General features: G+C 37.7%; 4 protein-coding genes across 13 annotated transcripts; 3 read left to right on the top strand and 1 right to left on the bottom strand.

The window, feature by feature from the left end:
* The first annotated feature begins 247 nt into the window (after positions 1-247).
* Positions 248-5291, top strand: LOC135940764 (uncharacterized). The gene is made up of 9 exons (XM_065485807.1): positions 248-361; positions 1245-1362; positions 1490-1532; positions 1637-1723; positions 2762-2933; positions 3362-3473; positions 3770-3996; positions 4051-4134; positions 4190-5291. Exons 2-9 carry the CDS (start codon positions 1287-1289, stop codon positions 4361-4363), a joined length of 975 nt encoding a protein of 324 aa, XP_065341879.1. The 5' UTR covers positions 248-361; positions 1245-1286; the 3' UTR covers positions 4364-5291.
* Positions 5292-5794: 503 nt separating this feature from the next.
* LOC135940760 (GTP-binding protein 2) lies at positions 5795-13652 on the top strand. Of its 2 annotated transcripts, none has more exons than XM_065485794.1 (7): positions 5795-5954; positions 8436-8697; positions 9123-9359; positions 9492-9701; positions 10558-11173; positions 12482-12669; positions 13056-13652. In XM_065485794.1, exons 2-7 carry the CDS (start codon positions 8440-8442, stop codon positions 13323-13325), a joined length of 1779 nt encoding a protein of 592 aa, XP_065341866.1. In that variant the 5' UTR covers positions 5795-5954; positions 8436-8439; the 3' UTR covers positions 13326-13652. The 2 variants fall into 2 exon arrangements, with proteins under 2 accessions (XP_065341866.1, XP_065341867.1); XM_065485795.1 differs by having other exon boundaries at positions 5818-5943.
* On the bottom strand, positions 13640-24859 carry Nup43 (Nucleoporin 43kD). Of its 2 annotated transcripts, none has more exons than XM_065485806.1 (7): positions 24745-24859; positions 15519-15711; positions 15234-15457; positions 14443-14731; positions 14251-14389; positions 13890-14015; positions 13640-13836 (listed from the first exon to the last, which is right to left on the bottom strand). In XM_065485806.1, the coding sequence occupies exons 2-7, from the start codon at positions 15705-15707 to the stop codon at positions 13670-13672; spliced, it is 1134 nt and encodes a 377-aa protein (XP_065341878.1). In that variant the 5' UTR covers positions 15708-15711; positions 24745-24859; the 3' UTR covers positions 13640-13669. The 2 variants fall into 2 exon arrangements, with proteins under 2 accessions (XP_065341878.1, XP_065341877.1); XM_065485805.1 differs by lacking the exon at positions 24745-24859 and adding an exon at positions 16082-16189.
* Mgat2 (alpha-1,6-mannosyl-glycoprotein 2-beta-N-acetylglucosaminyltransferase) lies at positions 16255-26867 on the top strand. Of its 8 annotated transcripts, none has more exons than XM_065485798.1 (10): positions 16255-16458; positions 17760-17838; positions 20005-20053; positions 21168-21628; positions 22569-22810; positions 23605-23750; positions 23806-23966; positions 24088-24189; positions 24824-25038; positions 25669-26867. In XM_065485798.1, exons 3-10 carry the CDS (start codon positions 20047-20049, stop codon positions 25895-25897), a joined length of 1563 nt encoding a protein of 520 aa, XP_065341870.1. In that variant the 5' UTR covers positions 16255-16458; positions 17760-17838; positions 20005-20046; the 3' UTR covers positions 25898-26867. The 8 variants fall into 8 exon arrangements, with proteins under 8 accessions (XP_065341870.1, XP_065341873.1, XP_065341868.1 ...); XM_065485801.1 differs by having other exon boundaries at positions 17760-17842; XM_065485796.1 differs by having other exon boundaries at positions 17757-17838.
* The last annotated feature ends 744 nt before the right edge of the window (positions 26868-27611 follow it).

Below are 27611 nucleotides of genomic sequence, written 5' to 3'. Positions count from 1 at the left end.
TTTCTTTCAGTCAATTTCCGACTTCCAGTTCAACAGTGAAATTAATTTTTAATGTTTCCCAGCAGCATAAGCAAATGTATCAGTTATATATAAGAACAAAATTTGTATTATTTCACGGTGCGTGTTAAATTACAACTTATTAGATATTCTCAAGTAAAGGGAAAATCCACAACCGTTCGCTCTTATATCGAGTAGACGCAGGCATAACTGATTGTGAGCAAGCGCTGAGCGAGAGCAGGAAAAGATTCGCTTTTATGCCAGACTGCCAGAGATTAAGCGACCGAGTTGGAGACGACGTGGCTGCTCTTTATGATCGCTCTCATCTGAACCATCTGAACCCTGAATTGCTGCCTAATTTCACGTAAGCGTTCGTTTTTGTTTGTTTGTCAACCCCATCGCTGTCCGAAGATATTAGGGTCTTAAATTTGAAACTAATAATTTACTTTACATAATTTACAACTTTAACCCAACTTTACCGCAAACCTTAGAAATTCCATTAATTATTTTTTATAGCAATTTTACGTAAACCATTGATTGTGTAATTTTCATATAGGACAATATCATATAAAAAACGCAGGGAATTGCTTATTATTTAAATAGAAAAGTAAATAAAGCCTTATTACAACACATAATTACATCATGATACTTTTGTCACTAAAAATGGTGACGGGGTCTTTTAGTCATTCTTTGAAAGCATTTTGATTTGGTAAAAGACATCCACTTTTTTAATCGTTCAGAAACACCCGGCCCAACCCGCAGGCATTGCGGCTGTATTCTCGGGGTCGTAAAGTTGGTTTATCAACCAACCTGACGTCATTGATGCTGTGCTGGAACCGCTACATACTGTGCCCCCCTTTGAGAGGCACCACCACACAATCATGCTCTGGCTTCCGGCCAAATCTTGTCCTCATGAGTGAAAGACGCGTTTTTTTCCTCATAGCACTTGTAAAGGATTTAATCCTTGCTATAGAGACTTTCTTTTGCATTGAAATTTCCGAACGAATGAATGACCCGCATAAAATGTATCAAATTATTTCTATCAATTAAAAACAGCTGAATATCAATGACTTTTAAAACTATGCTTTTTGCTTGATCTCGTATTTTAATTTTTTAATTAGTATTATATCCATTATTTAAAATGCAAAATTATGAACAAATTAAAATCTTGAAACAACAAGGTCGGAAAATACTTAGGAACACAAAAACGTTGTATGAAAAAATGCGAAACATTACTTTTGTTGTAGACTCTACTACCCGTCACATCATAATCCTGTCTTTTATTACCGATGGACACTGAGGATCCAAGTGTGAAGGGGCTGATGAAGAAGCTTATTTACAGGTGTAAATTAGAGAAAAAAGCAGGTACGCAAGAAAATAGGTCCCTGAAAATTTCATTCCATAGTTTAAGGGATTTTTAATGCCCAGAAACATTTTTTTAAACGAAAATAATCGATTATATAACATCTATACCAGCATGTTCCGTTTTCAGCCTTTGTACGCTTGTTTTGGAAAGTGGTCATTGATGGAGTTGAGTGAGTACAATTATTCGAATTGAAGGTCAAAATTATAACAAGCAATAGCATAAAAATTTTTTATTTCCGTGATCTCCCGTATAATTCACATTAAACGTTTGTAGGTTTGTAACTCAAATGATGCCAACGTTCGGATGGACATTAGTGATGCTGGCATTCATGTTTGTTGGTGATGCGGCATACTTTCGAAAGTAAGTTCGATCAATCCACAATTCTTTTGTTTCTAATTTATAAAAAGTCATATAAAGACGATATAGACAGCTGTCTTTTCTCAAGGAGAAAATACAATTGACATGTTTTACAAGTTTTTGCACGACGTGTCTTTGAGCCGTTTGAAAGAGTAAGTGTAATCGAATTTCCCTGAAACTATAAGAAGTGAAAGGTGATAGGAGTCGAAGTCGGAAGTAAAAAAGTGGACTGTTGCCCTGTTTTTTGGAATTTCAAATTTCCTGAAAAATTAGTATGCAAACTGAAAAGAGCGAAAAATTTTGTTTGAGTCGAGATATCAACTTAAAATTTTCACCTCCAACCCCAAATTTTATTCTGAACAACTTTTGCTTTTGCAAAAAAGTTGCATGTCAATTAAGATCAAAATCACTTTTTCAACTCTTTTTCTTAATTTTTCCAATTTTCAGGGTGTTGAACCCCTCCAAATTTTTCGAGTTGTAAGACCAAAATGTAACAAGCATACAAAATGTTTAGATTCTGGTTTGAAGCCGAGATCAACCGTGCGCGACCTTTGGACTGAAAATTTGTTTCTCATTGATTGAGTCCATTTTTTCTTGTTTAATCTAATTTGGTGTACTAAGAGAACTTAAACTGGCAAATTAAATGCTAGGCTCAAACTTCAGTGCCCGACCCTGAGAGGATTCGAAATTTAGAAATCGTCCAAAATCTGCAAGCTATATAAGTGTTGTTTTGTATGTATTCGAGCCTGACAAACTTTAATTTGGTGTGTTAATTTATCAAAATGATTACTATTAGACAAGTGATTACTTTTTCCGCGAATTCGATATTGAAATTTAAAATATTTACGTCTCATAATATTTGACATTGTTTGTTCTTGAAACTACAATTCGGTAAAAAAACAGAGTGCTGATATCTCACATCATATTTGAGTTTGTCAAATTCTAAATCTTATAAAGTTGAGACTTTAGAAAACGAGAACTTATCTCTCACCTTTCTAATATTCTTTAGGCAAATTATATTTTTACATTTTTTTATTGCAGCTATCACATACGGATGACTGAAGTTATTTTGGCATCGATCCTGGTTTATGGACTGCTGATACTTTACGGATGCTTAGTGGTAACGCGGAAACTCGGTTTTGGCAAATTGGTCTCTGAAGTCTCGTGTTTGGAATTGAAAACGAGATTGATGTCGGCAGTAGAAGATGAAAAGGTAACCTAGTTGCATAGGAAGTGTAAAAATCTCAAATCATAAAAATAAATTGTAAGCAAATATACAGTTTTGCCAACATTGAGACGCACTTTGGTGTTAAATTATCAGCGAAGAATATACATTTAAACTAATAATCCCCGATTTTTTTATTTAGCGGTGGGAGTTTAGGTTTTTTTAAGTACTTGAGTGATAAATTAGCGGCGTTGTGCAGCTAAAATGTACCATTTTAATTCATCATTATTTTGAGATTGGAAATCAAGTCTTGTAATATATTTTATTTTCTCCTTTTTTTAGCACGACTATGCGATAAATCGAAAATTTTATCTTGAGAGAGGCGCGTCAGAATTATTTGGGCTTAATCTTTTAAAATCTGTTTTGAATATTTATGTGAAATTTTGCTAATTTAAACGAACCTTTTGTATACTTAGAAGCTCCGCTGCCTACTTGATTGCCTGAGGAGAGCGCAATTCCTGTTTGCTCGGGAAATAAGCAAACGCATGAGAGCCGATTACCCAACCCTTGAAGATATTTACAAACTCAGTAAGTTTATAAGCAGCATTCAAAAATTAAATGTCTAAATTTATACTTTTGATCGGATTTAGAGTTAGAAAACCACTTCGCAAACATAATTTGCAGCCACTTTTTCTATGAAGATAGTATATAGTTTAAAAAATTGAAGACAAAATTTTAATCAGCAGGGATTCTTTTTTAACAGTCCTTGAACTATAAGCAAATAAATTTTTTCTTCGTGAGTTCGACAGCTATCCTATTATATATGTTATTTATATTTAATATGATTTATTCACAATAAAAAATACTCTGCATATATGCTATAGCAAACGCTTCAAGCGCAGACGAAGAAGAAGTTAATAACGCAAAGGACCGTCTCCCAGAAGGAATAACATGGACTCTGACGCCTCTAGTCCAAATATCAGAGTCGATGAGGGCCATAAATACGGACTTATCCCGCAGAGCTCATGAGGAACTCAGCAAGATTGATCGCGCATTCTTGTTGATGTCCAACATTACTACTCTCTCCATGTTCATCAGGGTGGTTAGATTGGTAATGATGAAGTATAATCAAAAATTAAATTAAATTTTGGTTCAATCGCTATAGGTCACTTGGATTGCTATGCAAGTATTTCACTTGTATTACATCATGTCAGTTGATAAAGGATACTTGTTCATTTTGTTCGCCCATGTAATATTTATTACGATAACTATGATGGAACAAAATAAAAAAATTAAAATTTTAGCATTTCTTAATGATGAAATTCTGGAGCGTTATTGTCGGAATGGAAGATGTTCTTGGCGACTCGGCTCTGGGCGACATACCAATCAGCAACTTTCTTTGGCGCAATGAAGAGATTCTGAAAGAGTATACGATGGAGATCAGCATAATTGAGCCTCAGAAATGTCAAGATATCTAATATTCTTCTTTCTATTTTAAATACACTATTCGTCGTGTTCCGTTTTAACCGAGTTCATTTTAAATTTAATGTCATAATATTAATTAACTAGATTCGAGCATAAAATTTTTTAATGAATTTGATGTTATGTGTAACAGAAAAATGTTGTGCAACGTGCACAGCGTGAGAGTGCAACAGGTTGCATACTTTAAAATTGTGGCAATGCGTGTCTAGATCTGGAGCATATTGAAGTATATTTATGACCTGAATATTGATGTGAGTTTTTTAAACACTTTGCATCCAAAAATGGGGAAGATAAAAATTATTTCTGTACTCTTTTGCTCAAACATTGCGGCGATCGGGGGACCGCGAACTCTGAGGCCGGTTGTTTATCTCAGATGATCACGGAGAAGTAGGGGTTCCCCATCCATTCGGGTGGATTTTGCGAGCGATTTTTCAGTGGAATGAATGAATGCGAGCGGGTGAAAGAACACGCTCTCATCCCCCTTCAATTCGCGGGGTCAGAGGCAAAACAGCGCTCACTCTCCGCTTTTCTGGCAACTCTAGCCCAATAATGGAGGGACCAATAATTAGCGAACGCCTCTAATTAGCCCAAAAAACCTAAAGTGTAGATTAGCCCAGTATGCGTAGACGGAAACAAGTCTAGTGCTCGCATGCACTTTCTGTGCTGCGAGAAATCGAAAAAACAAAAACACTAATTAAAAATTAATGTTTTGTTTAAATCAGATGAATTATTGTGAACCCCAAGATATTTGTAAATGTAGATTTTGTGGCGAACATTGTGAAAAGTTTCATATTTTGAAATGTTCAATTCAATTATAAATAGAAGCAACAAAGAGTTTTAAAAATTGATACAAATTATTGTAGGATTAGTGTCGCACGCATAACTGCGTTTAATAAATTCACTCATTCATAACAATTAATGTTACATATAATATGCTTTTATTTTGTTTTTCATTACATATCTTTGTAAGAAAAGGAAATACGGGAAATACCATTTTGGTGACTCTCCTTTTTTAGAATAATTATGGGTTAATATTTAGGTAATTTTAAGCACGTTTTCAATTGCGGAATGGTGGGAGTCTCCCATTTTAATCTTATTAAAGTTTTAAAAATAGATTAGAAAAAAATACAATTTGCGGGAACTGTCTTTCAGTCTAGCTTTCATTTTGTCAAATCCTAGCGACTGGAAAATGACAAATAAATATATAAAAGACAAGATTTTACTGTCAATTATTTTGTTCACGTGCACTGTGTTCACATTTTCTGCAACGATCGCTGAGCATGTCCCGAACAATCTTAGACTGTGAAGTGAAGTGTGTGATTTGAAATAATGTGATGGACTGATGACTCACACTGACCTACCGCAATGTTACGGTTTCCTGCAGCAGCGTGCCACCTGGTGAGCGCGGATGAAGACGCAACGGTAAGTGGGCGTGGTCGCAGCTTTCTCTCTCCGCCGCTCGTCTGTAAACATTACAGAAACGGGCTTTTGTGTTGAGTTTGGTAGGATGACAGCAGCAGTCGGCCTGAACACCTAGCAACAGCGAATTCGTTCGATCGGATCTCGAGTGCGTCAGGTGCGCTTCAGGTTGGTGTTTTTTGAGTCGGTTTTGGGATGAATTTCGAACGCGGAAATCTGGTTTGCATCGCTAAAGGAGGAAGGAGGCTTTGGCACTTTGACAATAAGCTCCCGCGGGGAGAGTTCGTTGCTCGTAGCCGTTGTTTGGTTTTGATGCCAATGTTTTTGTTATCGCTCTCTCGCGTCTCGGCTCTCAGCAGGAAGGAAAATTCGCGTTTTCATAGCTTCACTGAACTAGATTCTCATTGTCAGGTGTAATGAACGCCAAGTGTTAATATAAAGCATAATTATATGCTCATTTTGATGCCTGCAATGCGCTAAATTTAAAATTTTAACAATCAGGCACCGTTATTTCCTACTATGGGGGACTCACACTTTACGCTCACTCACAATTCTCGCTCTGATGGGAAGATTCAATGTTAATCCCTATCCTAGCGAGAAGTGTGAGTTGGGCGAAAATGGTGAGTCTGCCATAGTATAATTATTTATTCAATTTATTTAAAAATTCAAATAAGAAGTGCACTCTTAATTTTTGCCTAGTTCCGTCAGATTTACATTGATACGTTATTCGTGATTTGCAATTTTTTTCATTTTTTGTGCCGTAATACTATACTTATCCGTTTTAAATCGGTTATTGTTGCTCCATGTTCTGCAAAATTGCATCATAGTTGGAAAGTGATGCAACAAGTCAATTTATTTCCCGTTGTTTTCCAACGTGATAATTATTTCAATCAACAAAATTATACTAATTTAGCCCTGATTGTGAAAAACAAGCTGAAATTGTGTGTTTGTCGAGCAACAGATAGGATTAAAGCTGATGTGTGCGAATTGCATAAAGGGATGAGCAGCAAAGCCAAAAGAAAGCTCAGAATCGAGGCCGCGCACGGAGCAAGGCCTAGTGCAAGGCGCTTTTCCACCCCTGGCCGAATTGCAAAGCTGGCCAGCAGCCAGAAGTGGTGCGCAACTCGCTTTTTAAATTTAGCTGCTTGATGTGGCCCGCAAGAAGTGGTGCTGTTTGTTGTGTTCTCGCACGAGACTCGCAGCTCCACCAGCTGGCTTTGCCAATCGATGATTCCTTGGCAAACAAACAAACAAACAAAGCATTCCGGAAAATCTACGTTGAAAATTTATGTCGCGGAAAAAACTTGATTCCAATGAAGGTTCAACTTGCAATCATATCTCCCTCTGAGATAAATTCCTTTTTAATTTTCAACCACTAATGTCGCAGGTTTATAGTTCAAAAAATTTCCTTTAAATTAGATTTATTTTTAAGATGTTAAAATAAGAAAATAAATCTCTAGATGGAGTGAGAAATTTTTCCAAGATTTTATGGTCATTTTTGTAAGAATTAAATTAATTTTTAAATTACATGTCCAGTCAACTCTTAGTAAATTAGAGGCTGACGAAATAATTATTAAAAAGATTAAATAATAAAATATTAATGTCTTTGATTCGAACACTAGTAGTTATTTTTCCCTGCACAAAATTTTGAATTAATTAATGCTACCTTTACAATCGTGGGGAAAAATTATATTTCAATCTAGAGATTGAATTTATTTTTTTGTTTTGGAGTGCCCTGTACAGTTGAAATAATTTAACTTTTGAATAATTCTTCCTTTAATCTTGGTTAAGCAAACTTTTGAAACCCAAGTCGTTTTTGACCACTATCAAAACGCAGTTTTCCGTTTCCTCGTTTAACCTACTTCCTGTTGAATTTGCAAACTATTCATTTGATCCAAAGAATCTCAATTTTTACGTAATTTGACTTTGAAACTGTCTAAATCCTTAACTTAATTGAGAACTTCATTCATTGTATATTTATGCAAGAGAATACGAATTATGCCATCGCGTTATGAAACAGAAAGTGAAAGGTTTGAGTGAGATTTTTTATTTCACCGCCGCTGTGCGAATGGTCTAGTGCACTCTCGTTCAACTAAATGCCTGCCTCCCCCTCCTTTCACTTTTTCGCCAACGTGAGGCAATTTTCCTTACGGCCAGCTGACGAGCAGTCGAGCACACCACGACTAACAACTGCAAAGTGGGTTAAATGTCATAATGATAGTGACGCTTTGAAATTCCTTCTAAAGGGGAAATAATAGTAACCAATTCGTTATCATGGAAAACAGAGCGATAAGACTTGAGAACGAGAAATAATAATTTTTTCAAAACACAAATAAAAACAATCCAAGACATTTTAGGAAATTCTTTTATTAACCAAGTAGAATAACAAATTGTTTTTTAATTAACGCAACTGATGCTAAAAATTTAAAAACTTAAATTTTTTAATTAAAAAAATCAAACAGCAAAGAAATTGGCACTGTCACTTCCGTGCTACTTTTTAACCCTTAAATTTGTACAGTTTAAATTTATTTTCAAGTCTTTATTAAATTCATTAAAACTAATTAAATCCCGTCAAAATTAATGAATTTATTCAACCCCTCATCCTGACATCGTTTCCTCTCTAATCTCCCCGTCTGGCGCGTGTTGCAGTCGTATGGAGTCGTTCCTGGGGTTGTTTGACCCCGGCTCGGGGTCGAGCTCAGATGAGGGCGGCAGCTCGTGGGAGAGCGGCAGCAGCAGCAGCTCCAGCTTCAAGCCGTGCTCACGAAACAAGAACAAGAAGACACAGAACAAGCAATTGCTGCTGCCCGACGCAGACCAGCTGCCCCCGGAGCCCCAGCTGGGCAACGTCGAGTACAAACTCAAATTAGTCAACCCATCCAGGTTCCGGTTCGAACATCTAGTCACACAGGTACCAATAAAAATGGCTTGTTTTAAATTATTTACGAGCTACAATATTATTAATGTCTTCAGAATTGAATGTTGGCAATTTTGCTAGTAATTTTTATGATTATCTAAATTGTTAAAGCGTTTCAGAATTTGAAAGAGCCAAGTTTTGATTTAATTTGTTTCTTTAAAGTTAGACCACAAATATCATAAAATTAAAAACCTAATTACACGATGATAAAAATTAACGCCGAGTTAGCATCAGAAAATCCAATCTGACGTTTATTTTTGTTTTTAAATTTAATAATCTTCAGAAGCTTCATCCAGTGGCACTTCTCTGATTTAACTATTAAAAGAACAAACTTAGTTTTAAAATAAAGAACTGGAACATCAAAATAATAATAAAAAAATTAGAATAAATTGTGAAATGGATCATTCGTTTTGTTCCAGATGAAGTGGCGGTTACGAGAGGGTCAGGGCGAGGCGATCTACGAGATAGGCGTCGAAGACAGCGGCGTGCTGACAGGGTTGAGCGCCAAGGAGCTGCGGGCGTCGCTGCAGACGCTGCGGCAGATGGCCCAGAAGCTCGGCGCCACCACCACCGTGCTGAGGGAGCGAGTAGTCTCTGACTGCCTCCTCGGGGACAAGGAGGATCAGCGCAGGGTGGCTGAAGTGCTCGTCCGAAAGGTAACAATTTTGTAATTAATATTCACTCTACACGAACCAAAAATTAAAACCAGAGGAAAAATTTAATTTACAGGCTGAATATTGTCCTTGAAAAAGCGTGTAATTTATCGCCGTTTTCCGTTGGGCCGCCAGGTGCCGGACGACCAGCACAGCATTGAGGTCAGGGTGGCGGTGGTGGGCGGTGCCGACGCCGGAAAGTCGACGCTGCTCGGCGTGCTTACACAGGGCCAGCTGGACAACGGCCGCGGCAGGGCCAGGCTCAACATGTTCAGGCACCTGCATGAGATTCAATCGGGCAGGACGTCGTCCATCTCGCACGAAATCCTTGGCTTCGACTCCAGGGTGAGTAAAATGACACGTTTTATTTCGGAAGGAATTTCATTTATTGAATTAAAGCTCTGTAAGATAAATCCGTGCGATAAAATTTAAGTGTTTAAAAGTTCAACATTAACTATAAATCAGCATCATTGCAGTTTTCCTTTTAGAATGTTGGTGTCGTTGTTATCGTTAATTCATCAATTGTGTTTTACACTTTACGACATGCTGAAATAAACACAATTTTTTATTGCAATTGTTTTGCAAGAGCTGTGTCAATTTGTGTTAGTCAGCTATCTTATCTGAGAACCTGGAATTGTGACAAGACCACCAATTAACAAGATTAATTATATTTAAAAATTTGAAAGAGTTGTAACAATAAACTAAATACGTTAAATACCTAATCATTAAAGAATTAAGTATTTAAAATAATTTACATCCTTTGTAGAGTCGGTATTTTTCTCCTGGGTAGGTTTATATCTAGCTATTAAAGTAGAGCATTACAGAAAAACTGTGAAAAATTATTTTTAACTTTACTTCAAATATACTATCTTCTATAAATTAGGAAATATTTCCCAGGTTGCCACCTAAATTTTTGACATAATCGGCTGAAATGTTTGCATGCTAATCAAGCGGCGAGCACTGTATCCTTACTTTAAAATCTCGATGTATTTCACAATTTAAGTCTCGTGCTGCGTTGACACGCTTATCACTCGAATTTCGCGCGTACTTGCTCTCAAAGCTCGACAGTCACGCAATTACACAATTCTAGGCAAAAGCGGCGGTGGTGGCCGCGTCTGTTAGTTTTCTGACAGTCTTAAGCAGAAATATTGTTTTCATTAACTTAATCTATCCATCTAATCTCTAAACAACTTTTTCTCAGGGCAATGTTTTGAACTACAAAGAGCTGGTGACGCACGAGTCGATCTGCGAGAGCTCGACGAAGCTGGTGTCGCTGCTGGACCTGGCAGGACACCAGAAGTACCTGAAGACGACCGTTCTGGGCCTTACGGGCTATTCGCCGCACTACGTGATGCTGGTAGTGAGCGCGGGCGCCGGGCTGGCCGGCACGGCGCACGACCACCTGGCGCTGGTACTGGCGCTCGACGTGCCGCTCTTCGTCATCGTGACCAAGACGGATCTGGGCGGCACTAGGGTGCAGGCCACTCTAGACGCGCTCGACACAGCGCTGCGTGGTCTGCAGCGGACGCCGCTGCTTGTGCATTCGGCCGATGACGCGGTGGCCGCCGCTGCCAAGGCCCACGCGGCCGTTGTGCCCGTCTTCTGCGTCTCATCGGTCAGCGGCGACGGCCTCGACCTACTGCGCCGCTTCCTCTTTGTCGTGCCGCCTGAGCTTAGTGCGAATGAACGCGACACGCTTGAGCAGCAGCCCTGCGAGTTCCAGGTTGATGAAACTTTCAGGGTGCCCGAGGTGGGCGTCGTCGTCGGTGGACTCCTCACCAGTGGCGTCATCAGTGAAGGCATGAACATGGTCATCGGTGAGTAAACCAATGCTCACACAATTTTGTCCGTACCATAAGATATTGTCTGGTTTTTCCAGATAATTGGTGTTTTATTCAGTTTTTCTTAATTCTTCGTACAATTCTCATACAAGGTGGTCCTTGTATGGACTTGGCTTCCTCCAATTTGTCCCCTGCACTCGTAAATCGCAGTGTTCGCGAGTTGGTCTCGGTCAGGGGGTCGCTTATCTAAAAAAAGATAATATGATCCGAACCAGTAAAAAAATTAAATTTTTAAATTTAACGATTTGACCATTATGAGTATTTTATTAATTTTTGTCTAATTTTTCCCAACAAATATTTAAAAATTAAAAAAACACTTCGCCCTTTTGTCAAACCTTTGAGTAAACTGCGAATTTTGCAACTTCTTCTTGGTCGTAAAAAGGTCAGAGGAAATGAATTTAATCAATGTTGACAATTGACGGAACCTTGTCTCGTCGCATGACGCTGCTATGCCTTATGCAATGAAAATATAAATTGCACGACCCTCAACTACGAATAAACGCCAAACAATAGTGTACAACTCATCATCAAAACATTGTTTTACTAGGGTTTAGAACAAGTCAAAATAACAAACTTATATATCATGAGGTGGGGAACTGACTGATGGGTGGTGGGGATTTAATTGAATTTGTGCAGCCTGTAAAATTTTGTCCCATGATCCAATTTTTTTCAATTAAAAATTTTTAGCACTTGAAGGTAGCTTGAAAAATATTAAATATTTAAAAGTTATTAATTTAAAAAATTGGAGATAATTTTTAACAAAAATTTAGCTACGTTATCTGTTGCCTAAAACAGAAAATTCAAAGAGATTATTCAAAGATAATTACGAGATTATCAGCAAGTGCCAGCCTCCAGCTAAGGGCCAAGGTGTTAAAAATTGGGATTACCCGGAGAGTTATAAGTGTCACATCGATCGATTCTTACCGTCATCTATTATTCACCTAAACTTGCAACAGTCATTTTTGAGCTTTGTAAATTGTGCATTTACATAGTGCCAAAAATTAACAATCACTACTTTCAATTACTTTGCACTACTTTTGGAAAAATAAAAAATATTTAGGGAAGGACACTAACAATACCCTGAACTAAAAAATGAAAAAAGAGCAGGAGCTCAGCTCCGCATCCGCTACGAATATATTACCCCTGCTTAGAATTCATTTAAGAAACACACTGCCAGCGATTAACACTGACCTTTTACGGATTCAGTTCTTTTGCACCCCTCACGTTCTACTCTTCTGCTTGAAAATTCACTGACTTAACTAACTCAATTCTTCTCTTTTTTAGGACCAATGAACGACGGCACATACAAACCTGTGCAGGTTTTGTCTGTGCACCGAAACAAGGCCGCGTACAGGGTGGTCAGGGCGAGCCAGAGCGCCAGTCTGGCTCTTCACCCTGAGGTACCGGGCCTGCGGAAAGGCATGGTCCTGCTCAGCCCAGACATGGACCGCGAATGCTGTATTTTCTTTCAGGTGCGGTTAATGAAAATAGCTTATATTATGTTAACTCTACGCCAGCAGATGATGTTTTATTTTATTACTAATTATTTTGGTAAGATTTGCCAATTTTTTGGTTTTAACTAATTTAAAAAGCGGCTTAATTAGCTATATTTTCACTATGCGGATTCAGCCATTCAATGATTTTGGATTTTTTGTATAAATTTGTTAAATTTTAGAATATAATTTATTCCATCTAGAGATTAGTTTTGAATTTTAAATGAGAGTTAAATTATTTTTATATACAAAATTGTGCAAGAAAATAAATACATCCAATCGTAGGATCAAAAGCGATTATTTATATTTTCCTAATGACCAAATCTCATTAGACTTAAGCTCAAATCGGCTTTCTGTTTGAGCAGGCGAGCGTGCACGTGCTGTATCACGCGACGGCCATCCACGAAGGCTTCCAGTGCACGGTGCACGTGGGCAACATCAGGCAGACGGGTGTGATCGTGGGCATCATGGCGTCGAGTGGCATCCACACGGACGAGCGCGCGTCAGTTGTCTTCAAGCTGGCCAGGCACCCTGAGCGCATCCAGGTGGGCCAGCGGCTGCTCTTCAGGGAGGGCCGAACCAATGGCGTCGGCAAGGTCACCCAGGTCTTCCCCTTCGCGCCAGAACAAGTCTGAAGTTTTAAAATGTTCAGGGCGTCACGTCCTACTAATCGAGTCACGATGTAATTAATTTATTTTAAAACTAACAGTTGACGAAAACTGTATTTATTTTACCTCTGCAAAGAAAAAGAAAAGCTTTATTATTTCGTTCCGTGTGTGAATGGCAATTCAAGACTTCTTCGAAAAGGAAAAGTGCACAACCGATGGAAAAAGAAATGGTTGAAACTGTGATACTCTACTCATTAGCGATTTAATCATTATTTACCCCTCTAACGTGTGGATTTTCACAATTGGAAAATAGGAAATCGTTAAATAAAATAAATATAACATTCTTTAACATCACTCGTTGCCGTTTTTATTTAATTTAACTGCTTCTTGTAGACAAACAAAAAGCCAGGGTCCTTGCTGCAGACAATCATGTTGTGACTCAGGGCCAGGGACGTCACACTTGTTTCCGTCACCTTGGGAAGCAGGGTGGTCACCTGCGGATGGTGCGCTCGGCCCACTGAGCTCCACGCATCTTGATCTGAAACCATTTTAGTCAATTCCGACCAACTGGTTTAAAAAAATAACTTATACCATTGGCTATAGGATTGAAAGTGGAGGGGGTTGAAGGAAGGGAACAGTCCCACAAAAATGCATCTCCTGAGGACGAACAGCTCACTATGCACTCCTGCATCTCAGGATGGAAATGAGCCTCTAAAACTGAAATAATACGTAATAATACAATTTAGTCAGTTAAATCTTTTTATAAAATAGTATAAACGTTTTAATTTTAGCGCGACTTACATGCCTAGAAATTTTCACGATAGGGAAACTTAAATTTTGAGTTGCGGGATGAATAAGATTTGAGACAAGAGCATTTTTCGCATTTATAGTGCAGTTGATAAGGTACAACATCAAAAGTTAAATAAAAACAAAAAATAATTCAAATTCCAACCTGGTCCTGTGTGCGTCCTTTCGAACTCAACAGGGAATTTAGCATTTCTCAAATCCCAAAGGGTCACGCAGCCGTCGCTGCCGCCGCTGAGCAGCAAGTGCGTCCGCGTCGGGTGCTTCTCCTGGCTGTTTGCTGTTGGCTGTAGAAACACATTTAAAAACTATGAGCGAATCGGTAATTAATTAAACCTACGTGCACTGTCTTCTCGCCTCGGAGTCTGGAGAGACAGAGGACGCCGGTGGGTTTTCCACCCTCGCTCCTCAGGTCCCAGAAGGCAATCTGGCCTCGCGAGTTGCCGGTGACAACCTCGTTGTGCTTGGAGAAGCAGACACTGGTCAAACCGACGCTGCTCGCGTCTATCGACTTGATAGGGGTTTGGTTGTAACTGTTCAGCAGGATAAGCTTTCCGTCATCTCCGACGGTGACCACGTCCTCACCCATGACGTCCACGCCTCTGCATGCACAGTGCAGCTGGCCCCCTCTGATTGACAGAATTATTAATTTCTTTAAATTATTACACGTACAGTAATTCCTTATTTTAGTAAATTTAATTCACTAGGACCTAAGAATGGCTCTCCAATGGGCTAAAATAATTTTTAAAAAGAAAATTGTTTGTCAAAGTTTTTACTTTGGGCAATTTTTCACCACCTATTGGTTAACATTTTAAATTTAGCATAAGACGTAATTTTAATATCTTTAGGCTCAAAATGACCCAATGCAAATAACGTGTCATTTTTAAGAATATAAAATTATTTATCAATCGTTTTGTCTTGCAATGGGGAATGTTTAAATTGAAAATCATAGCACAACAGGTCATATTGATCAAAAACTGGATTTTTAAATTGATGCATGAATTTTTTGGAAATTTTTAGATCATAGAATGTTTAGTAGATGCCATTGGTGTATAATAAACAACGTAATCACAAAAATGCACGTATTTGCTAGACAAAATGGCATTTTAGAAAACAAAATAAAATTATTACGATCGATGGAGGTTCTGCCAGGTGAAACTTGGCTGCAAGGTTGGATAAACAGTGAACATTCCACAAGATCCATCACTCCAACAGAGAAAAACTCTGCCGCTGTCGCTGATCTTCATGTCAACACAGTCAAACTCGCAGTTGAGGCTGCACTTGAGATTCAGCTTTTCACCACTCTCCTCAAATTGAGCCATCGGGTCAACACTCCACATGCAAAGTTCATTGTTCTGTAAAAGAATTAAGTATTAATTTACTTTAATTTTCTTATTAATATTATTTTAATCAAACCTCTTCTTCGTATGTGGCCGAGAGGAACACGCCAACGTCGTTGTCATGCTTGGTTTTCGACGGCAGGAAGCGCACCTTGCTTGTTTTCTTTCCTGAGTGGAAACCGATTTTTTTCCAAGACTTGCCACCGTGCTGAGGCATCCTTGAAACGTTGTTTAAGTTGAGTCTCTCCACCTCACTCAACATCATTTTCCTGCGAAGACAAAATTGCATAAACTCCCGGCAAAAATGTGTAGTATTAGATTATGGTAAAGTTACAGTTTCTGTCGGGTTACGCATCTCGCCAGTTCTTATGAGTATCCCATGTTTGAGTTGGGGTGGCGAAAACTGTAGATTAGCGACGAAAACTGTAACTTTTCCATACATATACAATAATAAACAAAAAGTGGCTGACGGTTTCCGCTAGTTTCGGCCTTTATTTTTGGCACTTAACATTTGACATACACAATATACGTGTACTTCGGTAGAATCTTAAGAGTTCTCTTAAAATGTTATGTTATCACGATATTCTTCGCCAAATAATTGCCGAAATTATACGAAAAAGGAAGAATAAACAAACAAACCTAATTCGTTGAGGCCCGGCGTCAGCTGCATTGCTTGCTTAGGTACAACCAAGTAGGGTGGGGGAATAAAGAGCTGTGATTGGCCAGAAAGTAGGAGGTAGGAGTGCAAATGCAAATTTTAGCAGAATTCAGTTCATGCGAACACGCACTGATGAGTTGGTGGAGCCACCTAACGACGAACCCGACACATTCACGGTTGCGAGAATCTTAACTCGTTCGCCAGCTCGGGTTTGCTCGAGTAAATAAAATATGCGCGCAGAGAAATCGGTGCTCATTTAATTTCACTCGCAGCGAGGCTATTAGTGGCTGCACCCGACGGCACCACCACTCTCGGCCGACCACTCCGGACATGTAGGAGCTGTCACTGCGAGCCGCCGGTGAGAACAAACCCTTACCAACCCCTTTTCGCCTCCGACGGGGGTGTAAATTTTACATCCATCCATATCTATCCGCTCGAACATGCAGTTTCGCAATTTATTTGCCTTGAAGATCATTCGATATGCTTGAATTTTAAATTGAATTGGTGATTGAGAAACATTCAAGCTGTTTATTGTGTTTCTCTGAATGAAAACAACCCTTAGATTCAGCTGGAAACGCCCCCTTTTCGGGGATGATGGAAAATAATTCCTTGGAAATTATATGCGTCGCGCTCTCTCAATTATCACATATTAAGTGTGCTAGTTAAAAGACCCCTATTACGCATTTTTATGTCATGCGCTCAGCATTACTAGAGGTCGGAATAATTTATTTAAATATATTAAATTATTATATAATTTTATTCCAACACCAGCCAGATGGCCATTTCTCTTTTTGCGAAAACTTATGTTTTCGGTCCTACCGCAACTTTCTATCTCTTCCAACTCCACTACTTTCTAATAACGCATCTTCCGCCACAGCGCAAAAAAAATCTATCAAACCCGCCAACTCCTTAGCATGAATGAATTGACCTGATTTTCAAACCAGGCCAAATTTTAGCTTGGCTGCTCTTTGAACACTTTTCGACTATCTTTTGATTTGCCGACGTTTCACAATCAGTGACTTGATCGCTTGTACATTTTGCTTTTTTCCCTTTCCTGATTTTCGTTCATAATGTAAATATGATTCATTGTAGTAAATTATTAATTAGTTAAATGAGAAAGTAATTGCTCAGCTGAAAATTGTTTATGAAAGCCCAAAATTTGTTATTTTGGGTTATGATTGATTTTTTTCTAAAGTTTTAACTAATTGTTAACAGAGATGCAAATTGCAAATTGAAGGAGGCCATAAAATTAAAAAGCAGCTTCCTTTCCTCAGAGTTGTCCATTCCTCTGAGTAAATTAAATTAAATCAAATATGTGGCAAACTAAATCGAAATTCATTTTTTTAGATAATGGAAGAAATATACTTCCCACAATTTTTGCAAGAAAAGGTCAACAATCAATTCGACAATGAAAATTTGGGTGTTTGTTGAATGCTGCGCAATTTTACCGGGACCAGGACGAAATCGTTTTTAATTAGGTCCTTTTTAATTAATAATATTAATCAATTTAAACGATTTACAAAAATTATTTTGGATTTTCCGTGTAATTATATAAAGGCAAAATTACCGTAAAGGGACAGTTTAAGGGCAGTTTTCTTCTTCTAATGGTAGTTTATCTTTTGATCTGGTTATTATTTATTTTTCCTTGTGTTCCAGAAGTGTTGGTATGGCGGCTTTCCTCGCCACTGGCATTGCCTGGCCTAAATTTGAGGTTAAGCCGACTGCCACTGCCTAACAAGTAAGTACGTCAACTTTTTTTGAAAATGCTGATAAAAAGGGCGAATGAAACTAAGCAGACCAGCCATGTGTTGGGTTTGGAAAAGGAAAATCCGTTTGTTATCAAAAGCTCTCTAGGATCAAGGTGGGATTAAATTAAATAAGTGAAACTCATGCTCGTGTTTATTTAATCTTTTAGATAATTATGTAATACGTTGCAGGCAGCAGATAAAAACTCAAACTATAAGATTAAATACTTGTGATGTTTATTATTGCATTTCAATAGGATTTATCATTTTATGACATGCTGCCGATTCATCGGCTATTCTGTCATTTAAAAATTTGGACATATATAGTGTCCAATTTTTAAATCAATAAATAACCACGTCATTTTATGAGAAACTATTCTTTTTCGACTGTCTGATTTCGGATGCTTCCTATTCAATTGTATTTTTTGGAGATGCTGATTGAATTGAAAACGTGAGTGTGTAAATTATTTCCGACCTTTCTTACGATAAAGACATGCTGAATGTTGTTTCGGCGTGGCGGCGGAGAAAAGACACTGCTTTCACCGTTTGTGTGTCTGTGTTTTTTCACTTCCCATTCATTGCGTGTCACTTGCTCTGCGCTTTGTTATATCACAGCAATTACAGCTGATGCGGTAATTAAAGCATTGTCAGTCGCAGTTTTAAGCACTGGTGGTGGCAAACACACTCGCGCAGCTGCGATTCAAAAAGCTGTGGAAATGTGCGTTAAATACACTTCAGCTCTCGTGACGACTGTCTCACTTCTCTCTGTAAGTCACTTTTCATTTTAGTTATTTTAGAAGCAATTTTTCTATTATCGGAACTGCACAAGTTTTTCAAAGACCAATTTTAATCATAACTCGACAGTTCACAAATTCAAAACTGATTCAGTAATTTCATATTTTAGCTTTTAACTTTTCGTTCTTTTAACATAATTATGTTTGTAAATCTATATATTTGATGATGTTGTAATGGATTAACAAAAAGTAAAAAACAAAGTTTATTTTAAAGTGTATCTCAATTTAGTAACAAAAATTTGAAAAATAGTTTTTCCTTACCCAAAATATTCTATAAATATTGGGAAAGAGCTAAAAAAATTTCCCAAGATTTCCATTTAAACTTTTGAGAAAATCGGCTTTAAAGTTTGCATGCTAATCAAGCGGCAAGCATACCATCCCTTAATGGAAAGCCATGATTTAATTTGACAGAAGGGAAATAAGGCTCTTAGTTCGCACCCTGTCGGTTTGATCGCGTAAATCATAAACAAAAAACCTTTGCATTTTTTTCGAATAATTTGACATAATTCTGTAATTTAACTGTAACTCGGCCTTGATTTTAATTTTGCACATTTTAGATAGGAATTGTTGCTGAATTCCAGAAACAATAAATTCAATTGAGCTTTAGTTAAGTTCATTGTTACTTTGTGATTATGTTGCAAGAAAAGAGCAACAATATGTTCGACAGTTTTGATTGTTTGTTGAGCAATGGGCAATTTCTCGGGCTTCACGGCCACCAGCAGGAACGGAAGAATATATTATGAACTATTATCTTCTGTTTTTAAGCAAGAATTGATTAATCGTCAAGAGACAGCATAATATATTCGGTCTCCATGCGTACTGCTCTATGTCCCAGATAAGATTTCATCACACGAAATTAATTACCTGCTCACTTGGTTGTCAGACATTTGCTTGCCTACAAAAGGCAGTAGATAGCGCTGGCTCAAGTTCAAATTTGCTTTGTGTTTGATTATTTTGGCGTCACGACGCGTTTAATTAGTTTAACATAAATATTATTATTATTGCTTTACAACACGTGTCGCCATTAAAAAATCAACTTTTTGTGTCCTTCGTTACGTTTGTTTGTATTTAAATATTTTTTGTCACGTCTACAGAGAGACAAACTCGCACTATCGCACCTTCCCGTTGTTACTTCATGGCTTAAATATTCACGGTTTTTTTTCCAACAAAGCTAACACGCTCCAATTTCGTCAAGGAAGATAAAAAATTTAGTACTTATCTGATAAGGAATATGCTCGAAAAACCGACTGATTCCATTGAGTTCTGTGTGTTCTATTATGACAGACTAGAGTGTTGATTTATCTATGATTTTTAATGAAGGAAATGAACAAAATTTTCAAATCAGACGTTTTATTCGTGTTTCAGTGATGACCTCGTATCAAGTGATTTTAACCTAGAGGAACAAGCATGAGAGGTATGTTAGGAATTTTTCATGTGTAAATCTGAAGAATGGTGTTAGGTGCTGACTGCGTTTTTCCCTAACAAACCACCAGCAAAGCAAACAATCCGCCTCTAAAAAATATCATTTTTTTAACATGTGTATAATTTTGGTGTATTTTAAAAGATTAATTAATTCAAAGTATTTACTAATTTGGCTGAACTTGTTTGCTGTAATAGATAAAAAAAGTGACCAATTATGATTACTGCCTCCTTTCACGCACCCTGCTACATTTACAATCAGGAAATTCCATGAATTTTACCAGAGATTTTTGTTTTTTAATTAAACTTGGATATTATTTAGGATAAATATTAGTTACAAAGAAAAATTATTGAAAATATTTTTGTCCTTTGGCACTTCCGCTAAAATTTTCTACGTTCCGTCGTGATCTTATCAAACTGCCTCAAACCGCATAGCTGATTTGATTTGACTTCAGCCTAAATATAATTTTTTCCTTTGCAGCAGCGTCAAAAGACATAGTTAAATATTCTAGTGTTACTCACTTAACAAAACAATTTATTTTTTACCATTTCATAGAATTTTCCACACTTTTCTGTCTTGTTTAATGCAAAATATGATCTTAACAGGGACAAATTTGAAAAAATTCTGTAAAAATGTGGAACTACTAAATCAAATTTAACTCAATTCCTCCAAAACAAAAGGGATCAGCCCTCTTTTCGCATAAGCATAGAGATAAACTAATCAAATGCTCACCTGTGCTTGGATTGTTTGCTTTAAAAAATCATATTGCAAAATTGTCACAAAATGGTACCCTTAAAATTAATTGCAACAAATATTACTTAAAAAAACAAACGAAAACGCGCGCAGTCCAACAAATTATATCTTTAAAAAGATTATTGAAGTGAAAGGTTAATATCATTGGGCAATCGTAGCATGCAAAATTTCGAGTTTAAGCCCTTATCTAATATCTTAAAAAAAGTTTTTATCGCATCTCTCGTCTGCAAATTCAATTCAATAATAGTGACGTCAGATTCCTCCGTCCACCGTTATAAAAATGCTTGACTTATTACAGCTCCCATACGACATTTTACCTTGAAGAAAATCTAATTGAACGTACATTTGCGTGCAGGGCCACGAGGGCCGCGGTTGGTGGAGGAGGGCCTGGCGGGCCAGTTGCACCAGATGCTGCCACCGGCTCGGGGGCCGCGCGGACGGCGCAGCGCGTCTTGCGTGCGCACGGCCGTCTTCATCTTCATCGTCACCTTCCTGTGGCTGCAGCTGCACATGGCTAGCATGAGCGGCAGCGGATCCTCCTCCGGCGCCAACGGAGCCGGAAGGCATGGCGGAGCTGGTGGCGCCGACGCCGACAACTCGCTGCACGAGTTCCTCAACGTCGTGCCGCCACACCTGCACAAGTTCCTGCTGGGCAGGAACAGCTCACTGGCCAACAGCACTGAGCCGCCGCCGCAGCCCAGCCTCAACCTGACCATGGTGCGCCAGGCCATCGAGCAGTACAACGCCTACCAGGTGGTGCTCAACGAGGGAAGGCTCGGACCGCTTCACAACGATTCTCTAGTCATCGTCATCCAGGTGAGCCGAGAAATATTTTTGCAACGACTGCGTGTTAACTTTTTTTTAAATGAATAATTGGTTCAACAAGAATGTGTACATATAAAAAATAATACAATATAAAAAGGCTTTCAAATTAAATATACCGTTTAATTTGTGTCTGAGTTTGTCAAAATTATTGTCCTTTTCGGTTTGAAATTTCACATAAACATATTTTATATTTATAATCAGGGCTGGGCATGGGTATTAAGCGGATTTTGGAAAAATCACATTTAAAATGCTTAATAACTCAAAACGTCAATGAGTCAACTAAAACCAAAAACCTGACCATACAGGGCATTTGTTCAAAATATAATCATGAGGTGCAAAAAACCGCACAAACTGGTAAATACCGCAAAAAACACTGCACTACAAGTTTGGGAAACTCCCCGGGAGATACCCAGCCCTGTTTATACTAAACTAGACATTTTTATCTTTGAACAAGAGTTGTTGAAAATCGCGATTTTTTCAGAAACCGGACAATTTAGGATCTTTTCCAGAGTAAAATAATCCTTACTGAATACTCTCTCGTTTTTCTCAGAAACTCGCAAAGTTAACTAGAGTATTTTTGCTTGAATAACTAAAAAAATTAGGAAATCTGTTCAAATCCCTTAATATTGTGAAAATAGATGAGCATTCAATCCAACGTTCTCTTTTGCAAAATTTATATATTCCTCTTCTAAAAATTAATGTGAATACTCCACTCATGGTTTGCTGACAAGCTGCAAATCGTATTTATTCCTTGCGAAAGCATTTTATCAACGCCAATCAAACCCATTATGAGGCATCAACCATTGTGACCCTCCGCTAGAAATAGATTGGTATTGACAATAGATCTGAGATTGAATCGGATTGATCTGTATCCATGCCGATGTTTGGCACGAGCAGCAGAAGTAAAGACGAAATTTTTGTGTCTCAAAAGGTGCACGCGCGAATCACGTACTTGCGGCATTTGCTCGTCAGCCTGGCGCAGGCCAGGGGCATCGAAAATGTGCTGCTGATCATCAGCCACGACTTTTTCGACCCGGAGATCAACGAGCTAGTCCACTCAATCGACTTCTGCAAGGTGATGCAGATCTTCTACCCCTACTCCATCCAAACCCACCCCAACGAGTTTCCCGGCGAGAGCCTTGGCGACTGTCCAAGAAACATCAAAAAGGAGCAGTGAGTACACAATATTGATTTTAAAAATCTCACAGCAGCGTTGTCGCCATGCAAATGATATGACGCTGCGCGTGACTTTATTCAGTTTAAAATAACAGAGAAGTGGGTAGCTAGAGAGCATTTGCAATTTAAACACGGAAAAAGATAGGAAAAATGAAAATTCCAAACATAAGACGTGTTGATCAAAGACAGAAATTTAATGTCTTAGCTGCTGGATTTTGGGAGGCAGCAGACTATTTGCCAAAGTGGCGGTGATTAGATTTTTTACCGGTGTCTCAAAAGGTTACTGGAAAAAAGGAATTTTTTTACTGGAAGAGGACATGCTAAGAAATTTAAATATTTATTCAAGAACAGGAAAATTAAGAATTTTTTTAAAGAAAATGATTGTGTCCCAGCACCAGATAGGACGGGAATGAAAAATCCTTAACTGATTACTTTACATTCCAGTTTGTTTAATTTTGTATTCTACCTGAAGGAAAACATTCAAAAGAAAATGATTTAATATTTAGAAAATTTTTATAATGGAAAATTTTTTCACTTAATATTTCATTCTAGTTCACTGATGTTTTGAAATTCATTTTTCAAAAGGGTTTGATGAGTATTTACCCTGTCCCACAAATACAAGAAAAACAAATTTACCGTCTAAAAAAGCATCTAGGCTGTAGATTTTAAAATTTTGTTACCGTGATAAAAAAATAGAGAAAAATTTGCAATAATATTTTTATAATAACATTACTTGCCACCATGAAATTTTGGGTCAGTTACTTGACCGCGTGATATTTTTCTGTTTGAAGGGCTTTGAAGATCAAGTGCTTGAACGCAGAGCACCCTGATCTGTACGGACACTACAGAGAGGCCAAGTTCACGCAGACGAAGCACCACTGGTGGTGGAAGGCGAACCGCGTGTTCGACCATCTTGAAGTAACTAGAAATCACACAGGTTTTTAACTCCCCTTATTTCCATCCATGAAAAATGAATCTCATTTCCTGGTCAGGACTGGTGTTGTTCCTCGAGGAGGACCACTACGTAGCCGAAGACTTTATAGAAGCGCTAAGACTTATGCAAAAGGCGACAGCCGTTCACTGCGATAAATGCAACATTCTCTCCTTGGGGACGTACCTTAAGACTTACAATTACTACGGCGATTCCAAAAACGTGAGTACCAATTTTCCGGTCCCATAAAAAGACTGTGTATACGTTGTGTGTGCGTGCGTTACCTGTGCCAAACTAACTAACTCGGTCTGCTTTTGTACGTGTTCATTCGTTCTATTTGCAGAAAGAAGCTGCCAAAGCCAAGCGTTTGGGACACTCCACCTCTAACATTCCTCCATCCTGGAACTTTGAAATCTTGCCTACTCTTTATCAGCAATACCAGAAGGTCACACTTTGCATCGCAGTTCTCTAATTCTCTAAAAAATTGCTCTTTCACAATTTTCCCTTTCTCGAGAAATTGCTGCAAACTCGTCATTTTGCTTTTGTGTAAATTGCTGTTTTCCGCTTTTTTCGTTCATCCCTTCCCTGGGTTATTACATGGTGGTTGTTCCTACCATCTGGTTTTGCCTTTTAATTTTTCCTGATTTAATTTTTTTATCTTTACATGAATTGTGTCTTGGAAAGCCTCAATTTCACCTTTTAAGTTGAGATCAAAATTTTTCTTTGAGTCAAAGTGATTTAAATAACACGAAATATATAAAAATAACTTTTCACGGAATTCCTAAATCAATCCGATACTTCCAGATATTTCGGGTTCATAAATTTTATTATTTTCGGCCCTCTGAAGAAAGAGTCTACTTTTAAATTGTTTCTAAAATATTTATAATATTTTTAATATTTAAATATTAAAATTTAACTGCATGAAATTGGTACTAATAGGAAAAAACATTTTTTATCAATGCACTTGCATTAAAAAATCATGTTTTACCAACATTGGTACTATTATGATTTTGTTTCTGCTCCTTTGGGTTTTTGCATTATTTGTGGAACTAACAAGGGTGCCCATCCACACACAACAGGCGGAAGTGACTCAGTGGATGAGTAACAGTCACAACATGGGCATGGCCTTCAACCGTACCACATGGCGCGAGATCAGGCAGTGCGTCAAGTACTTCTGCAACTACGACGACTACAACTGGGACTGGAGCCTGCAGCAGGTGTCGCAGAACTGCATGCCGCACAAGCTGCACGCGCTCGTCATGAGAGGACCAAGGGTGTTCCACATTGGAGAATGGTATGATAATTTTATATTTTTATCCCTTTAAATCATTACCAAAAGCATAGGATGTGGAGTTTTTGTGATTAAATAACTAACGATGATTGACAACACTTCAATAGATAAGAACGCATAAAGCCAGTTGTCAATTTAACCTTTTAGATATAGTTAATTAGAGGGGCTCAAAGTTTGCGATTTATAAAAAGTTGATATTTTCAGAGAGTTGTAACTTTGTTTTTGATGATATGATTAAAAATAATTGGCGCCCAAAACTCTCTATTTGATGCCAAACAAGTTGAACCACAAGTTGACCTTTGACCAGCTTCACAGATCAAAAGCCAAGGTCAAAAAAATCTGGTCGAATGTTTGCAAAGAATCTGATATACCCCAGAACATTTAAATTCATAAAATTTGGTCAATACACGTAGCAACAACATAATCAAAAGTTGGTGCTATGGTTTATTTCAGATTTCAAGTGGATTTGACCCCAATTTGATTGGAAATCATTCATTTTTTGTTATTTTGAGGTCATGGTTTTGGGCTGAACCCTTCCCAGGTCCCACGGGGGGGGGGGGGATTTTTTAGTTAAAAAATATTTAAGTCTGAAGTGAAGCTTTAAATTAAATTAATCGAGATCTGTGTTTTCAGTGGGGTGCACCACAAGAAGGCCAACTGCAATTCGACAGCGGCAATAAGTAAAGTGATGAAAGTGCTGCACAACGCAAAGAAGCACCTTTTCCCCTCTCACCTGACCATCACGATGCCGGCCAAGCTGAAAAAGACGAAGCCCCTGCGCAAGGGCAATGGCGGCTGGGGCGACCTAAGAGACCACCAGTTGTGTTACAACATGACCGTCAAAGACTTTGTCCTGGGCTGAAGTGAAATCAAAAATTTAAATAAATAATAATAAACAAATTCCTCAGTCAGTCCAGAAGGCACGCGCGCATACATGCCAAATCCTTAGGGTTTAAAATAAGTATGGAAATAAACATTTTTGTATGAACGTATTGCGACGATCAGTGCAGAGCTTTCGCTGCTCTGCTGGATTTCCTTGTATATCAAAAGTGTGCACCAAAGTGCGCTGCGATGCAAATTTTATGTGATTGATTTGTTTGCTATTGTTTTTTGCATGTCAAGGACCCGCTCTATGATCAATGAACATTTTTTAATTTTAAAATTAGGCAAAGGTAATATATTTAAAAAGTGCATGAAGTTAAGCATTTTTTAAATATATTGTGAATAACAAAATGTCCAATTGAATTAAAAAAATTATCTTTTGTTCCTAGGGCGTTTCTGTTGTTTCCGGACGGGGGTTTGGATTTTCTGTGATTTTATCTCAATTAAATCCAATGTTCCTTCCTGCACCGTCCTGTTTTCTGTTTTCAATTTCTATAAGTGGCCTCGATCTCAACTCGAAACTGAATAAGCTCAAATTTTGTCCCGAGTTGGATTGATCGCACAAAACATTGTTGTTCGCTGAATGCACAAAAACGCTGTTTCAATTAGATTCGAGCATCATTTCCTGTCGAGACTCTAGTCATCCTCACTTATCCTGTTTAACACGATACAACAACGCGCGCGCAGAGCTTCGTTGAAGAAGCCATAAAAATTGTGATTCTTTATGATCTGGAAAATGTGGGTGAATGAGTAACTATAACCGTACATAAATAGCTAGCCAATATTTTTAGAGACCCGAAACAATGTTGAAATATTTTCAAATTTGAAGACATTTAAACAATAAAATGGATACATTCTCATGTCAGTGTTGTTCTAAGATGTACTTTTGGCCATGTATTTGCTCCATTTCGAGAAATCTGGTTAACAATAAATAAATGGTGTGCCACGTATTGAACTGGATTTTATTATTCCCCTTATTTCAATTCTTAAAGGATGTACATTAAGCAGCAGCGATTGCGTTAAGAGATGGGTTAAAGCAGAGTAAACAAATTACACTATAAAATTAATGCTTTTTCGCTTAATGTTTAAGGTAATATAGATGGTGTTTTGACACGGTATATTTCTGACAAATTAACACGTTTTTCGATTGAAATTGCATTTTTGGGGAGTAACGAACCAAATTAATGCATGTACTCGTTTGAAAAAAAGAGTTGATAAATTATTTTTCAAACTTATATAATATTTTAGCAAAGATAAGTGCTGTGTCTTTTTTATACGAATTTAACGCCATTTTTTATTGATAATTATACATGATTCTTACATTTTCTCTATTTTAGTTAACATTTTAAAAATACTTTAGCCTCATCTGCCTTCGAAACGGACAAGGGCATGAGTTTTTCATGTTGGAAAGATATGTGAATTATTTAAAATATTTAAAAGAAATATATCATCATTTTGTTTTCTGAATTTTTATCTTAAATTAAAAAAACAATGTCTCTTCAAGTAGCAACGGAACCAACGTTAAACATGTGAAAAAAATAATAATTTGAATGTAGAAACAATCAAAATATAATTTCAAGTTAAAAATTACATATTATGAGACGAAATTTCCTGATATGTAATATTAATTATGCACTTTGCCTCAGACCCTTTTTGCAACATTTTTAAGATTGGTTTCATGGTTAAAAATTGCA

This window comes from Cloeon dipterum, chromosome 3, assembly GCF_949628265.1.
Source record: "Cloeon dipterum chromosome 3, ieCloDipt1.1, whole genome shotgun sequence".
Taxonomy (NCBI): domain Eukaryota; kingdom Metazoa; phylum Arthropoda; class Insecta; order Ephemeroptera; family Baetidae; genus Cloeon; species Cloeon dipterum.
Note: the sequence above shows the minus strand (reverse complement) of the source record. Positions and strands in the feature narration are given on the sequence as shown.